The 18,025-nt window shown below is 40.4% G+C and overlaps 1 protein-coding gene across 3 annotated transcripts in view; it reads right to left on the reverse strand.

Annotated features, from left to right (window-relative positions):
• Positions 1–18,025, reverse strand: part of LOC149537562 (peptidyl serine alpha-galactosyltransferase) — a 107,959-nt gene that overhangs the window by 28,977 nt on the left and 60,957 nt on the right. For all 3 annotated transcript variants that reach the window (XM_089798966.1, XM_089798965.1, XM_089798964.1), the window contains exons 7-8: positions 17,617–17,781; positions 17,202–17,445 (exon numbers count right to left, since the gene is read on the reverse strand). In XM_089798966.1, the coding sequence (XP_089655092.1) occupies positions 17,202–17,445; positions 17,617–17,781 (409 nt within the window). The remainder of the gene's footprint in view (positions 1–17,201; positions 17,446–17,616; positions 17,782–18,025) is intronic.

Here is an 18,025-nt window from a genome sequence, read left to right on the forward strand (position 1 = left end):
AGTCTTAATTCAATCTTTCAAGGGCTAAATAATTTTCTGGTGCTATTTCCCCATCAATTTTAATGAATAAACTACTTAGATTGATAAGGGTTTGTCAGCAACTATTACTGACTTCAACTTGTTTCCAAGCGTATCACTTGTCTTCTTTTCTACCCATATTTGTGTGCTTGTCGGTATCTTAGCTTTGACAAATGTTTCATTGAAGTTTTCTACATGTTCTTTCACATTCTCTTTCTATCTATCATTGCTATTCTCATTCCTTCTGACATTGTTGTTGCATTCCTTCTACAGTAAGGTCTTTATTAATTCATGTAGCTTCGGTCTGACAATAACTGTGATATGCACAGTTGAAACCGATGATCATATATATATTCTGAGATCAGTTAAGGCATGATTGAAACTTATTTTGATTCCTTTGATATTTAGATCATTATCGATCTATACTTTATATCGGGTTGCAGATCATAATGATTGTAATACATTTTAGACTTGTGTTAAGTCTAACAAATCAGGCATGATTAGTTATTACCGAATAGGTGTGAGGATGAATGTTCATGTCTCCATTTGAAGACATGACCATTCACCCCCACACCCTTCCACATGATATGTATACTTGATCCGCCCGAATAAACAAGGCATCAAAATCAATTAATGCAAGCACATCAAATTCTGAAGCAAATCTATTCTTTGTCAATAGTGTTAATACCTGCAATAAAAGTTGTCCATTAGTCAACCACAAATTTGAAATCTAGTAAGAAACTTTACATGGTATTAGAGCCTAGTTAAGGAGAGATCTCATTAAGTTTAAGAGATCAGATTTCACATTAAATTGTAGTCACTCATTTCTCTTCAATATGACAAATGTGAGCATTTGAATCAAATAGAGAAAGTAAGAGTAAATAAGAAAAGCTGCCAAGCAGGTAGAAAAATAATCATTGGTGCAAAGAATGTTGGGAAATACATGGATCATAACCGGCATGTCAGATCCCAGCACCCGCCTCATAAGATTGGCCCTTATTTATAATGCTTGGTTTCTAGGCCAATGTGTGAGATATATGTACAAAATGTTTTCTTCTATATCCAAACTTGGGCTTTGGTAGAAGTAAAATAAGAGATATCCTTTCGTCTTGGTGCACACATTGGAGCAATCAAATCAAAAGCACATTTGCTTTGAATGTTAGCAATAGTAATACTATAGTTTCAATGTCTCATCAAAGGATATTGCAACCATAGCAAAGAAAGAAGTATCGACAAGCACACATGCCCATCTTCATCACTAAGGAATACCTCCTTTTCTAGAGCTAGTGATTTGCGAAATTAAGGTCATGCAAAAAGATAATGAGGATTGTGTGGATTCGACTGTAACTATCAAATATAGCAGAAATATTAGTAGTTTTGTCTTTGCACTAAACTACTTAAACTGCAGAAGATCAAACATTCTATATGATAAATATGAATCGCTAAGTTGACTGATCCAATAAAATGGATTGAATTGGGGTAACTACTGTTTACCGTATGGATTAATTAAGCAACGCACACAGGAATTAGACACGAACAGCAAACAGTAGAACTATTATTATTCGCATATGCCAACAGTACATTCCACTTCCATAGATATGATATGTTATGATATGCTAATGATAATGATAATGATAAGATGAATCCAATGCTTCCCGAAGGGGTTATAAATACTTTCCGACGAACCTTCCCGAAGGTATCCGTCGGCCATATACATCATGTCCGCTACAAACTATTCACCGTCGGCTACTTAACAAGAACTTTCCCGAAGGAACCCGTCGGCCGATACACAATTTCCTTTCCGAAGGGACCCGTCGGCCGATACACAATTTCTACCGACGACATCATTCCCCCCAAAAAAGAAAAGTCGTCTCCCGACGACTATTACAAAATCTCTGAGACAAATCAACAACCAAAATATACTGACTGACCCAACACTGTCACCTTAGCCAATCTGACATCTGACCCTGATAGCCACCTGTGCCGCTTTCTGCCTTCCAATGCCGAGTACACTGAACCAAGTGTCGCTGCACTGCCTCCAACTGGATGATCAGCTCCTCCCGAGCTCTCTACACATCCACCAAGACAGCCTCATGGCCAACACCTACTCTCAGTGCCTCTGATACACAGACACTCCATGCCTGCCGCAGCTCCAAATCTTCTCACTGGTCAGACTCCCACGACTGATATCCGCAACGACTGGGGGTCCAGGGGGCAACGCCCCCGGCGGGGTCGAGGGGCAGCACCCTCGCGGGGTCCTGGGGCAGCGCCAGGGCGGGGTCGAGGGGCAGCGCCCCTCACCGCCAACACCAATTTAGCACTGTGAAACCCACACAAAACTGCACGGAACACACCATTTCTTGATAAGTAGGACATGATTTCCACAGCTAGTCAAATTGTGATGTGAATATCAGGATTTAACTGTGTGATTTTGAGTCAAACTCGATGACCCATGTTTTCATGAGTAGTGATTCAACATGAATCCATCTCTCATTAGAATAAATGGAACACTTAGCACTCATTGGATCTAGGTGATGCTCACAGGGGTGAAGCACCGGGACTTCCCGGGAGGTCACCCATCCCAGTACTACTCCAGCCTGAGCGCGCTTAACTACGGAGTTTCCTCCACAATTAAACCCAAAGCTTGCAACCCCATTTGCAAAACCTTCACCAAGTGTTGTGCCTTATGAACCATTCATTAGAAAGCCCCTTAAGCTCATCAATTGATAAGTAGGACATGATTTCCACAGCTAGTCAAATTGTGATGTGAATATCAGGATTTAACTGTGTGATTTTGAGTCAAACTCGATGACCCATGTTTTCATGAGTAGTGATTCAACATGAATCCATCTCTCATGAGAATAAATGGAACACTTAGCACTCATTGGATTGTCCATTCTTAAAAAACCCTACTGCAATTTGGATTGTCTCGCCAATGGAAAACCGTACGGCAACATAAAATCCGTACCTTGCTATGGAAAACCATACGGAAACACAAAAATGCGTACCTTGCTGATGGAAATCCGTATGGTAACATGAAATCCGTATGTTGCTGATGGAAACTATACGGTGCTTCTTCAAAATCCGTACGTTAGTTTCAAAATCCGTACTTCACTTCTAAAAAACCGTACGGCACTTCAAAATCCGTACGGTGCTTTACTTCACTTTCACTCCTGAAACAATTATGTACAATATTTACATATATACAGTACTTACAGTCTTCTCTCAGTTATTCGTCCACGGGGGTGCGTTACTTCTTTCATTGCAGACATTCAACTTCGACCTCTTCACTACATCGAATACTTCCTTTCGGTCTAGCATCCACTGTTTTATTGCTCTGTTATTGCTTACTTCCCTCATCTGGTACGGCCCGACCCATTTAATTTTGAACTTGCCTGGTTTGATCTCATTCCGATCGTCATACAACACCCACTGTCCGAGTGGAAACCTGCTACGCTTGTTCTGTGTCATCTCCATATCGCCCAGTTTGTTCCCGAAGTCCCGTACCATGGACTTCGTCAACTGCCCCTTCTGTCCGTCAATAACACTTTCACTCCGTACTGCTGCAACTTTTATTAGACCCTTTCGCTTTGTTTCCTGTGCAAACCGTATCGTGTGCCTTCCTTGCTGCCAGTACCTTTCTGTTATATTTGTGGTTCGACATAATACTTTCTTCCTGCGCAATCGTACAGTAGAATCTTTCCTTCTTTTCGGTTCATACTGTATGTTCTGTCCTTCAGCTTCAGTCATATCCGCGTTTTCTTCTTCGGCTTCTTTATGTTGCTTCGAACATTCATTTCTTCCGTTGGCTTCTCCATGTTCCTTCAGACACTCATTTCTTCCTTCGGCTTCTCCATGTTCCTTCAGACATTCATTTCCTTCGTCGGCTTCTCTGTGTTCCTTCGGACATTCATTTCCTCCTTTCTTACCTTCGTCGATCCTTAGCATATTACAACTTGGAAAGAGCTCATAATCCTCTATCTGCCAGTGGTAAAGACCATTTACTGAATCCAGATCATCATCTCCTTCCAATCGTAGGACTCCCTCCTGATCGGGTTCCATACTCTGCCTCCTCTCATCATCTTCTCCTTCGGAATCCGACGATAGAGCTTCTTCTCCAACCATCTGAGTGTGTAGATCAATGACATACTTCTGGCCTTTGCTTTCAAGTGATAAAGTATTTTTCTTCCAATTGTGCTTTGCCTTGGCTTGTATCAGCCACCCCCGGCCCAGAATGGCATCATATCCCCTCCGCTTCAGTGGGATTACGACAAAGTCCAACAGGAACGGTTGTGTTCCAATCGTCACTGGTTGTGCTGTCAGGACTCCCAATGGCTTGATTCCATGTTGATCGGCCGTTAGCAGCTGGAATGTAGGCGGCCATAATGTCGGCTGTCCCAACTTTTTCCAAGTGTCTTCAGGCAACACATTGACACCGGACCCTCCGTCCACAATTGTTTCCGTCAATACAGTCCCGAGAATTCCCATTTCGATGACTGCTGGATGGCGTCCGGATGAGAGGGCTAACAACATCGGATCTTTTGCACTTGCGCCACTTTCCTTCTCCTTTTTGTGCCCTGTACTTGCTCCACTTTCTTGCTTTGTTCCATGTTCTCCTGGTAGTTGAGCAGCGGGAACAATGTTTGTGAGTGCCGATCGGAGCTGAGGCATAGTGAGCAACAGATCACTTATCCTGACAGGTATCTCGGCTTGCAAAATTTGCCGGACAATGTTCTGTTCTACGCAGTTCCGTACGGAAGTACTCGGCGTGTCCTTCAGGTGTGTCGTTTCTGCCTGTGTTGCTTTCTGGATCTCTACCCGTGCTTCTTCCAGTCTCTTCTTTTCTTCCGCCGGGTCAGGGTACACTTTTGCTTGCTTCCGTGTGATGGCCAAAACCTCTTCTTCGTTCGTCTCGACGGTGATCAAGTTTACTCCCGACTTCGGACACCTAGCATCTTCATGATCACCAAGTCCACACCATCTGCATAACAACTTCGGTGTGTTCGCTTTTGTACACTCTCGGGCGAAATGACCCCACAGATTGCATGCGCGGCATTGAACTATCGGCCGACCATTCGCATCATACTGAAGTCGACTCCTTCCGCCATTATTGTTGTTGCTGGTATTGTTGTTATTTTGACCGTGCCGGTTGTTTCTGTATCCACCCGATGTGGCACCTTCCGTACTGGTGTTCCCATTCCCTCCGGACGGGGAGGCCTCCTGTGTCAGGAACACTTGCTGCGGTGTTCTTGTTTTCAAATTGAAAGAGCATTCCTTTACTGAGTGTCCCATAATCTGGCAGATCTCGCAAAATTGCTCTTTCGGGCAGGATCCCTTCGTATGGCCTTCTTTCTTACATTCCGTGCACCATAGGTCATTGCCCTTAGGTTCCTTGTTCATGTTCTTGAATTCCTTCATCATTCGAATCATGTCTTTCTGAAGGGCACGAACCTTCTTGTTGCTTCCTTCGTCATCGATGCTATCATTTCTGGAGGATGCATCGTCATCTGAATCGGACGAGCTGGTCTTCTTCTTCTTCTTTGTCTTCTGGTCACTTTCGAGGTTCATTGCCCGGTTGTATGCTTCATTGTATGTGGATGGCGGCACGATCTTCATCTTCTTCCGCAGCTTCGGGTGAAGGCCTTCAATGAACCATCGTTTCTGTAACCCGTCAGCTGGCTTATTCTCCATCTTACTGATTAAGTCCTTCAACCTCCTGGCAAAGACCCGTACAGTTTCATTCTTCTTTTGCTTGGTATTGAATATCTCTGCGACAATTTCATTGTCATCACGCAAAAGTTGAAATTCTGCGATGAACTCCTTCTTGATGTTATCCCAACTATTCAATTTCTGTGGATCAGCATCAGTAAACCAATCAATGGCAACACCCCGTAGGGTTGCGGGAAATTGTCGGATCCATTCGTTTGTATCTGTTATGCCATTCGCTCTCCAAATCGTTTCACATGTTTTATAATGTCGAATGGGATTAGCTGCTTCATCACCATCAAATTTAGGCAATTTTTCCTTCAGACCTGCCATTATTACTGTATGTCGAGGGTTTTGTTGTGTACCTGCGCTGTTTTGCACTCCCGCGCTGTTTTGAGCACCCGCGCTGTTCTGAACACCCGCGCTGTTCTGGACACCTGCACTGTTCTGTACACCCGCGCTGTTCTGGACACCTGCGCTGTTTTGCACACCCGCGCTGTTTTCTGCTTCCGTGCTGTTTTCAACACCCGCGCTGTTTTCTGCTTCCGCGCTGTTTTCAACACCCGCGCAGTTTTCTGCTTCCGCGCTGTTTGGTGAAGAAGAGGGTTTGTCAACCGTAGCTGTCCGTTCCGGAAGTATATCTCGGACGAAGAGGTCACTCCACGCTCGTGCTCCTTCTGCACTCCGAGCCGTGCGAGTCGATCTGCTTCCGTCAGGATTCTCTTCCCGTGGCGTATGCAGGTTCAGAAACTCCTCCCTCGCTTCTTCCACCAAATCAAGCCGTTGTCGAGTCTCCTTCAACAATCCTTCCGCACTCTTGCTTCCGTCGGAAATCTTCTGAAACCTCCTTCGACGCTCTATCTGCTGAGCCAAAATTAAATTTTCCTGCGCAACGCGTATGTCATCTTTTTCCTTTAGCTTACTCTTGTCTTTGTTCAACTGATTCGGCATTTAATTCATCTCCGCCTGCCAGCGTGCCAGATCCATCGGGCAACGGCGCCAAATGTTTACCGTATGGATTAATTAAGCAACGCACATAGGAATTAGACACGAACAGCAAACAGTAGAACTATTATTATTCGCATATGCCAACAGTACATTCCACTTCCATAGATATGATATGTTATGATATGCTAATGATAATGATAATGATAAGATGAATCCAATGCTTCCCGAAAGGGTTATAAATACTTTCCGACGAACCTTCCCGAAGGTATCCGTCGGCCATATACATCATGTCCGCTACAAACTATTCACCGTCGGCTACTTAACAAGAACTTTCCCGAAGGAACCCGTCGGCCGATACACAATTTCCTTTCCGAAGGGACCCGTCGGCCGATACACAATTTCTACCGACGACAACTATAATATCTCCCTATACAAATGAAATAGAGATAGGTACTATGATTGCCGCATGTTGACAAGTAGAAGTCCAGGAAGATGCCTAAGTTGGCAATGACAACTAAAGGTTTAACACACGGTCCCCAGATCCCACAGTTATCATGATTAGATTAAGTATCGATAAATGATGAAGAGGAAACCATGTGAAGTTGTTTGAACACCACACAATCATTGTGTTGATTGGTTAAACGCGTATTATATGTCTAAATTTGCTTTTTCCGCAAACAAATATTTAACCGCATCATGAAAGGGCCAAGATTTATCGTTTTTGTTGATCCATAATTGAAGAGCAGCTCATCAGTATTGGAGGATATTGAAGTGATTACTTTGAAAGTCAACAAGCTCTAGTGTGCATTGATGTCGCAGAAGATAAGGTCAATAGTACCTTGTGAAGCTATGTTGGTTGGCTTGTTGTCTGAAAAAAGGGGATCTTCATGAATCTTGTTGGTGGGAATGGAAGGAAGCGTCTTCACTATGGAGTTACACCATGTTCAGATCTATGACAACCTACATAAACTAAGTGGGCTGCCCCATATGAGTAGAAGCTTGGGATCTATGGGCCCTATGCACACCACTTGCTCAGAGCACTGTTATATGTATGCCGGAAAGGGTGATTGGGAGAGAGCCTAACTAAAAATCTCTGTTGTGGCAATATGATTGTAGAAATCAAATCTGATTGCAAAAGATGCTTTGTGTGTGCCGTTTGAAATCCTCGTGCACTATGTGACAAGGAATTAGTTGCGTTGGAACAAAATAAGCAAGGTCGTAAAATCAAGATGTCTCTTGTTGATTCCAAAGTGAGATGTAATCTGAGAGGAAATCATCTCTATGTTCGACATCGAGTCAAAGCGCTAAATATTCATGAAGGATGAAAATTAATTCATGCGTTATATTTCCTATATGGGCTTACCTTATTAAAGGAAATATTTGAAACACAAGGACGAAAGCATATGGAATTCAAATTCAGAGGGAGTTTGGCATCTTCTAAGAGGTCAAAATATCGATGAACTCAAGATTTAGAGGGAGCAGATGGGTTTGGTCAACTTGTGACAATCTCGATCATAGTGATTGAGAGGGAGTTTTATTGTTGAAGGTGAAACACTTATGAGGTAAACTTAATTGATTATTATAATTATGAGATCATTTTAATGCCTTATGGGCCCTATGTAAATCATGTGATGACTTCCAAATGATTATCACTTGTATTTGTTGATGTTATTGGAAGATGACAATCTTACAATAACTTAATCTTCTACCATGATAGACATCGTGTGATGGCTGGAACAAATGAAGATAGATCATTTCTAGCATGGTGGATTCAATTCCTTAAATAGACCCTGACCTTCTAAATTGTGATAGACATCGTCTGATGGTTGAAACTGATCACATTAGATTATGCATGTTACTATGGTAAGTACACATTACCTTTTAACAATTTTGAGTTATGGTAAATATCAGGAGACTTGATATTCTTGATCAAACCATATCTCTAATATCATATTGAGATGATATCTAAAACTGGGTATCACATGTTAGGTGATTCCTCATATCACGTGTTAGGTGATATGTAAAACTAAGTATCACGTGTTAGGTGATTCCCCATATCACGGTGTTAGGTGATATCTAAAACTAGGTATCACCTGTTAGGTGATTCCTCATATCACGGTGTTGTTGTTGGTAAAATCTATAGAATCGAATAGAATTAAATCCGAAAGGGCACATAACGGCTGAGTCACCCCTTCAGGAAAGTATATGTACACCGTCCGAAAGGGACTATTAACATCATTATAATCATTATTGTCAGCATTGTACTTGGATTGCATATTGCGTATATGAATAAAGTATCTATTCCGTGTGATATCTTATTGTAGTACATGCGATAAGTATTCGTTTACCCTATATGGTAAACATTTGGCACCGTTGCCAGTCAAACCCAGAACAAAGGAAGTGTTATGAAGATTAATGCCGAATCTGCTTAATAAAGATAGGAATAAGATAAAGGATAAGGATGCAATACACACAGCATAGGAAGTATTAACTTTAGCACAACAGGCAAAGCACAAACAGAAGCTTCAACAGCTTATCGACGGACATCGAGGGGATGAAGGAGCACAGACGAAGGGAGTGCATTCACCTAGCAGACCGAGGAGTGCTAAGGAATTGCTAGAAGGAACTCGACAACGATTGAATTTAATGGAAGAGACAAGGGAAGAGTTCCTTAACTTGTATACGCCGAGGGTAGAGAATCCAAATAAAAGGGAAGTAACTCGCACAGCTCGAAATGTCGAAGGAGCACAAGCGTGGAGTGAACTCTTTGTTCTCAATACACCTGACAAACAGATACAAGCAGAGAATTGAACAACTTCGCTTGACGAAGATCTTTTCTCACTGGGTAACACGGATATCCAGAGTAGGGCGGTTATCCGAAGCAGCGCGGTTGTGCAGAACAACGCAAGTGCTCAAAACGTGGGTACTCAGAACAATGCGAGTGCTCAAAATAGCGCGAGTACACAAGTACCACAAAATCAGAAGAAAGTAGCAATGGCAAGACCAAAGCAAAAATTGTCGAAGTTCAATGGTGATGGGACGGTCGATCCAATCAAACATTGTAAACCATGTGAAACGATCTGGATGGCGAACGGTGTAACGGACCAAGATGACTAGATCCGACAATTTTCAGCGACCCTACGGGGTGTAGCAATTGATTGGTTTGCAGATGTTGATCCTCAGAAATTAACTACATGGTCAAACGTTAAGAAAGAATTCATAGCAAAATTTCGACTACTACAGGATGATAACAAAATAGTAGCAAAAATATACAGTACGAAACAGGGGAAGAACAAAACAATCCGAGTATATGCAAGAACGCTGAAGGAGCTGGTGGGGAAGATGGAGAGCCAACCAGCGAACAGATTAAAGAAAAGATGGTTTGTTGAAGGGCTACAGCCGGCGCTGAAGAAAAAGATGAAAATTGTACCTCCACCATCATACATAGATACATATAATTGGGCGATGGATCTGGAGAGAGCAAAAAACAAGCAAAAAGAAGAAACACAAATCGTCAGACTTAGACAATTCATCTTCCGAAAGTAGTAGCAACAACAAAGAATCCAGTAAGAAGGTTCGAGCATTGCAGAAGGATATGTTACGGATGATGGAGTTTAAAAATCTGGAAAAGAATCCTGACTCGATGAAAAGGGAATTGTGGTGTACGAACTATAAGGAGGAAGGCCACACAAAGGGCTCCTGTCCAAAAAACAATTTTGCGATATCTGCCAGATTGTGGGACATTCCACAAAGGAATGCCCATTCAATATGAAAACGAAGGGACACCAGCAAGTGTTACTAACGCAAGAATTATCCACGGCAGGAGCAGGAACGAACACGAATAGTGATGCAAGCTCAAGAAGATACTATAACAATAACTGGCTCGAACGAGGTGGTAATAATAATCAAAATAACAATGGAGGCCGAAGTCGAATACAATACGACTCAAGTTGACGGCCAATGATACAATGTCGTGCATGCAACCTTTAAGGGCACTTCGCCAGAGACTGTACCACAAAGGAAATGCCACAACTATTGTGTAGATGGTGTGGTCTGGGGGACCACGAGGATTCGAAATGCCCTAAGCAAGGGGTGAACTTATTAAGCATCGAAGCATGTGATGAGGAGATACTAGCCATCACTCGTGAACAAGCAAAGATGGCAATGTACCCAGATGCAGAGGAAGAAAGGGAGAAGTTGTAACAAGCACGAACGGAGTTGGAAAAACAAATGGAAACGGAAAAATTACAAACAAGACACTGTCAGCATCTCAAAGAGGAACCTGGTAGAACAAAATATTATAAGGCAGCTAATGCAAATGGAAGTTCCTATGAAGTTAAATGACCTTCTTACAATGCCTTAGTTTTGAACAATGATACTGAACATGACACCACTCCCGAAAGCAATGGAAGAAATAGGAAAGGATGGTAGTGGAACGACTACAGTAGACCCAATGCTACTGGCACTCACTACAGGAAGACATCCTGCAGTAGTAGAGATGGGTATACTGGAAACCGTATTTACGGACACAATCATAGATAGAGGGTCAGGAGTAAACGTACTACCCAAGGATATATGGAAAAAGTTGGGATAACCCACATTGTGGCCACCTACATTTCAATTACTCACTATCGACCAGTGCAAGATTAAGCCCCTAAGGACTCTAATGGGACAACCTGTAACTATAGGCACACAACCATTCATGTTGGATACCATTAAAAAGAAAGGGTACAACGCCATCCTTGGACGAGGCTGGCTGGTACAAGCAAAGGTGAAACATGATTGGAAACAAAATACCCTATCCATGGAATGTAGAGGCCAAAGATTTGTAATTGACTTACACACACAGACAATAGGTGAGGAGGCAGTGTCATCGGATTTCAAAGGAGAAGGTGGAGGGGACGACGAGGGGAAAAAGAGAATGGAACCTAATGAAGAGGGAGTATTGAGACTAGAAGGAGGGTCTAACGATGATGACTTAGACGCGGTGAACGGCCTACTCCATTGGCAGATTCATGACTACGAGCTATGTCCAAGCTGTAATATGTTAAAGGTTGACAAAGGTAATAAAGGAGAGGAAAATGAATGTCCAAAGGAATACAGAGAAGCGAAAGAAGGAAAGGCGATTACGGCTGAAGCTGAAGGAAAGAACATACCATATGGCCAGTACAAGAGGAAGAACATACCATACAAACCCAGCAAAAGGAAAGGTATAAAGTGAATGTATCGCACCGAAAGAAAAGGTTACACCGCACCACGGATTTAGTAGAAAGGTGTCGGCAACAAAGAAAACACATCATAACAAAGAGGAAGGGCTTAATAAAATCTTCAGCAGTATGGAGTGAAGGTTCTAGAATAAAAAATACAGTTATTGATAGCAAGGAGTGACAGCCGACGGAATTCATGGTACCAAGTTTAAGAATCATGATCGAAAACAAACCAGGAGATATGGAAGGCCTAAGGAAAAGACTATATAATTTAAATAAACTTGATGAGCGATGAGTGCAAGCACAATGGACCACGGAGGTTACACAGAACAGACATAAGGCATGGCACGTCAAGCACTTGAAGTTAAATAGATTTCAACTGAGGCAACTAGTGTTGAATTATAATGGGCGCAACAAGATCAGACTAGGCAAATTTAAAATGAAGTGGGTAGGACTATACAAGATCCGTGAAGTTAGCGATAATGGGGCAATCAAATTATGGACACTTGACAGGAAGTGGCTGATGCAGTGAATGGGTCAAAGTTGAAAATCTATCATGAAAGAAGTAATGTGCCCCCGCAGACCAGCAACTGAGAGACAGTTTAAATAACAAGTATTGGTGTATATATGTAAAATAAATAAGTGTAAATAATATATAAGTAAAAAAAAATTCATAGTATGACCATTGAGGAGAAAGCAAACAAGTAATTATTAAAGCTAAAAATCATAACATGCTAATAGAACAATGAGATAAAGTCAGGGAAAAGTATCGTACGGTCAATAAGATAAGGAAAAGGTATCGTATGGCCAACAAATGGAAAAAAAAAAATGACAAACACGACCATCACTTGGAGGGAAGAATATACTAGACAATCATCACTGGAAGGAAAGGCATACCATACAGATATATAAGAAGCATTTGGCATTGTATGATCTTTATAAAAACAGGGTGTCGAGGAAGCCAAAAGAGATCACCGTACAAACCAAGGGAAGCATGAGAACTTGATATTGTGCAGACGTGAAGGCAAGCCAAGATGGAAAGACTGTCGTATGGATTGGTACGGTGAGCATAAACCAAGCATGAGCATACCATACAAGGTTGGCAGATGTCGTATAGCCTATATGGATGAGCAAGAAGAAGAAAAGGTTGGTCTGAAGGAGAGGTTATAGTACTGTACACTCTGAAAGGATATTGTACACCGTACGGCTATTAGGAGAGGAGTGAATCCTGTACAAACAAGGAGGGCAACGTACGAATATGGAGTACGATCACCGTACGGATTACAGAGCAAGTATATGATACACCACACGGATATTAGATAAAAATTGACACTATACGACCATCAGCTAGCAAAAGTTCACTGTAAGGAATCACTTGAAGGGAAGGAGGTTGCAGTACACCATACGGTAAACACAAATAAATTGATACAAGGGACAACCACTGTAGGGACACAGAAGAAGGGCGATAGGAGGTTCTATAAAAAAAGACGACAAATCAAAACATTTCACAATGAATAACATATGGTACCGAAGGGAAAGACATAAACAGGTAGTGAAGAAAACATAAGCAATTAGCAAAAAGAGTATGGGATCGGATGAAAATCACAAAAATGTTGTGATCAATGGACTTTTGTGTGGGTTTGAAGATGCTAATTTGGTCTTGAGCACGCCTGGGACTCTACCCCAGGACCCCGCAAGGGCACTGCCCCTCGAACTCATTGGGGGCATTGCCCCTAGACCCCTGGCCAGTTCAGTTATCAATCTTGGGAAGTATGAGCAGTTGATGGGATGGAGAGAACACTAGAGCAAGCCTTTCGAGAGGGGTGCTACACTTTGAGGCACTCGGAGTAGGTGTTGATTGGACTGAGGTTGTCTTGGCAGATGCATAGAGAGCTCGGGAGAAGCTGACCACCTAGTTGGAGGCAGTAAAACGACATTTGGCTCAATGTACCCAGGAGTTGGAAGCAGAGAAGGTGGCAAAGGTGGCTATCAAGGTCAAATTAGCTAGGGAGGCAGTATTGTGTTAGCAGAGGCTACAGATGCAACGTGTTTTGGAGACCATTTTAGTGCAGGCACGAGAGGAATGTGAATGTGATATGACGAAAAAATATCTATCTTGTTATAGTTAGTCACAATTAATGTATTCCATTTTGTTAATCTGTCTCAATAATTTTGTAATTGTCGTCCGATGATGACTTTTCTTTTTGGGGGGATGATGTTGTCGATAAAATCTATAGTGTAGCTAATGGGTAGAATTGTATCCGAAATGACACGTGACAGTTGATTCACCCCTTCAGGGAACTATATGTACACCGTCCGAAAGGGACTATTGACATTATCATAAACATTATTTTAAGCATTGTAGTTGGAGTGCATATTGCGTATATGAATAAAGTATCTATTCCATGTGCTATCTTACTGCACATGTGATAAGTATTTGTTTACCCTGTACGGTAAACAGGTGTTAGGTGATATGTAAAACTAGGTATCACGTGTTAGGTGATTCCTCATATCATGGTGTTAGGTGATATGTAAAACTAGGTATCAAGTGTTACGTGATTCCTCATATCACGGTGTTAGGTGATATGGAAAACTCGGTATCACGTCTTAGGTGATTCCTCATATCACGATGTTAGGTGATATGGAAAACTACGTATCACGTGTTAGGTGATATGTAAAACTAAGTATCACATGTTAGGTGATTCCTCATATCACGAAGTTAGGTGATATGTAAAACTAGGTATTATATGTTAGATGATACTTCATATAATGTGTTACGTTATCACAAAATATTTAATATGGATATACCATGATCCCTTATGGTGGATATCATGAGACTTGATATATGTGCACATACCATAACTGGAAAGAATATCATGAGACTTGATTTTCTTAAATTTATCTAGATGATATCATTTTTAAATAAGGAAAACTTATATATATGCACTTTGTCTTCCCTAGCTAAGAGGGAATGTTAAAGCACGTAGCTTCAGTCTGACATTAACTGTGATATGCATAGTTGAAATCGATGATCATATATATTCTAAGATCATTTAAGGCATGATCGAAACTTATTATGATTCCTTTGATATTTAGATCACTATCGATCTATACATTATATCGGGCTACAGATCATAATGATTGGCAATACATTTTAGACTTGTGTTAAGTCTGTAACAAATCAGGCATGATTAGTTAACACCAAATAGGTGTGAGGATGAAAATTCATGTCTCCATTTAGAGACATGACCATTCACCCCCACACCCTTCCACATGATATGTATACTTGATCCACCCGAATAAACAAGGCAACGAAATCAATTAATGCAAGCATATCAAAGGATCGACGTAGATTACAAGTTCAAGAACAGTATATTATCTCTATTATTTTTGTGCGAACATATACAAATTATGGAGCAAATCTATTCTTTGTCAACAATGTTCATACCTGCAATAAAAGTTGTGCATCAGTCAGCCACGAATTTGAAATCTGGTAAGAAACTTTACAGTGTCCTTGGATTCTGTGATCTTATGTTATGATGATTGTATCTTGTGAGGACTCCCTCCCTATCCTCCAAAGAACATTGTAATCCCAAAGTGGAAGGATCCAACTCAGAAGTACAAACCGAATCTGTCATTTGGTCATGGAGGGGGCTCTGGTGGTCTTTGGTTCGTGCATTTTAGTCACCCATGGCCAAAAACCAAGCAAAACAATCATGTAAATCTTGGTAAGGGTCCCCCTCTTGTGTATCGTGTATAGCATAGGACGAGGAGGCAAGCAGGAAGTAGCAAATTGCAATGAAAATGTCCCTGAAATGTGTAACTATCTGGTCGATACGGATCCAGATAAATCTACCCGAGCTGTCAAAGTAAACCACAAGCAGAAATCTGCATTTTCAAAATTGATTTGAATTTGCTGGGACATTTAGTATGTTATTTTTGAGTTGCATGATTACCCTTAAGGCCTAATATTTAAATGCTGCAACCTATTGTAATTGAATAAATCTGTGTCGAACACATAAAACTGTGCATTAAATCAGAAAAAATAAGACCAAACTAGGATGCATATTACATATTACTTGTTTCAATAATGGCATATAATTTATGTCACTATGTTGTTGATAAGTTGTTTTTTATTTACAAATCGCAGTTAACACAATCTCACCAAAACTGCATTATCTTTCTCATTTCTTTATAAAATTTAAAATGTTTTGAAAGCTGATGAAAAGGAGAACAAACCCCAAAAACCATTTTGATTTGAGAATAACACAAATATTAATTATTTGTGGTTTGACGCAGAAGAAAGAGATATTTGAATGGTTACTGCTAATTTAATTTATCTTTTTTTATGGAACCATAAAGGCATAATAGATTTCGCAGCAGAACAATGTAATTGGGTGCATTATTGATAGAAACCAACATCAAAAGAATAAGTCATTGAAGGGGGCAAATATGAAATAAGTCAATTGTCGAAATTACCGCACCAAAATAAAGTCCCTATGTCAGCACTAAACGGAGGTGTTAGGAATTATAATGCATGGCATAGAATAATGTAATATAAATTAATATGTTATTTTTTAGTTAGTTATTAATTATGAGTTGGTAATTAGTGAATTAGATAGTTAATTAGTTGAATGGCTTTTTAGTCATAGAAAGTAATCATTTGTGTTAAAGATGCTTGATTAATTTGGGGTGTTTGCAACTCATGCTCTTTGTTCTTTTTTTTCTTCCCATTTTCAATATTTTGTATTCAAATATAATAGAATATACTTCCCCAATGCTCTATACACTCATTTGATACATTTTGTAGCTGTATTTGCATAGAGTTAAGTTTTGGAAAGGATTTTGAAAGAAAAAAAACATATTAAGATGCTAAGTCATTGAGTCAGAGTTTTTGAACTATGGTATCACATGCCTTGGATTTTGAAACAATTATGAAAACAGTGTGGAAGTTGAGAGAAATAATACTGGAAACTCTGTTTAGACGGTACAAACTAATTAGTATGGTGAATTTATAAAAAATCTTAGTAACAATCTTAACATTCTACCAATTTCGACTTTATGCAAGCATGTGGAAATTGAGAAAAAACAATACAAATAACTCTGTTAGATGGTACAAACAAATCAGTATTGGAACACAGAAAAAATTATTGTAAAATGTTCAAATTTTATATGCTATCAATTTTGACTTAATGCAAAAATGTATGGTTATAACTTATAAATATAAATAAGTTCATTATGAACACAGCAGATGACTCAACAAATCAAGCTATATCAAATAGAACTACCACTATCAACCTACTTTAATGACAAAGCACGAACCTCAGCTGCGCCAAAAGCATACCCATACATTTCACTTATCCAACCCTGTCCATAAATATCTCCAGTGATATTAGTTGCCCAATGTTCTCTATCAGCTCTAACTTCCTCTGTTTTGTGAAGCCAGAGTGGTGCAAAACTTTTAAGATCATCAATATGCATGATGATAACACCACCAACTTTGTCACATGCTTCTGGATGCCTTGTGTGTATTTGTGCCAGCTCATTATCACACCCAATGAGATAGCTAGCATGATATTGACACATAAGAAATATGTTGTTTTAAGCAGATCAGAAATAAAACTAAACTTTATAAACAACATGATGAAAATGTTGCCCAGAAATAGAACTGCCCAGTGGTTAGGAAGCATATTTCTATACGTACTGTGGAAATAATCAAGGAAGAATTGGAACCTACTCATAAGGAGCTGATACCGGATGCCCACGCTCTGCTCCAAATTCCCACGGTGTAATGGGGCCTCTCATTATCATATCTGCATCCAAAATGACTATATAGTCGGCATCTATTATTGCTTGATTAAGCCAATGGAGCACAGCAGCAGGCTTATTGATTGCAGGGTACCTGAAAAAGCAATAATATGTGTAACTTTGATACAAACAAGCATGCAATGACTAGTTTAAACTCTGACCTTTCAAACCAAGAACAGGATTCGTTCTTTCTGAACTTTTCACTTAATTGGTTGTTTATCTTCATACATTACCTGTGGTATGCTAGTTCAAGGGTGAGTTTCCTCTCAATTCTAAAGGAAGAATTATGTAAACCTTTATGTTGAATATCTTAACATTCTTATGCTTTCCTCATCCAG

This window comes from Cupressus sempervirens, chromosome 9 (genome assembly GCF_028749045.1).
Source record: "Cupressus sempervirens isolate cs-2001-9-10 chromosome 9, ASM2874904v1, whole genome shotgun sequence".
Lineage (NCBI taxonomy): Eukaryota > Viridiplantae > Streptophyta > Pinopsida > Cupressales > Cupressaceae > Cupressus > Cupressus sempervirens.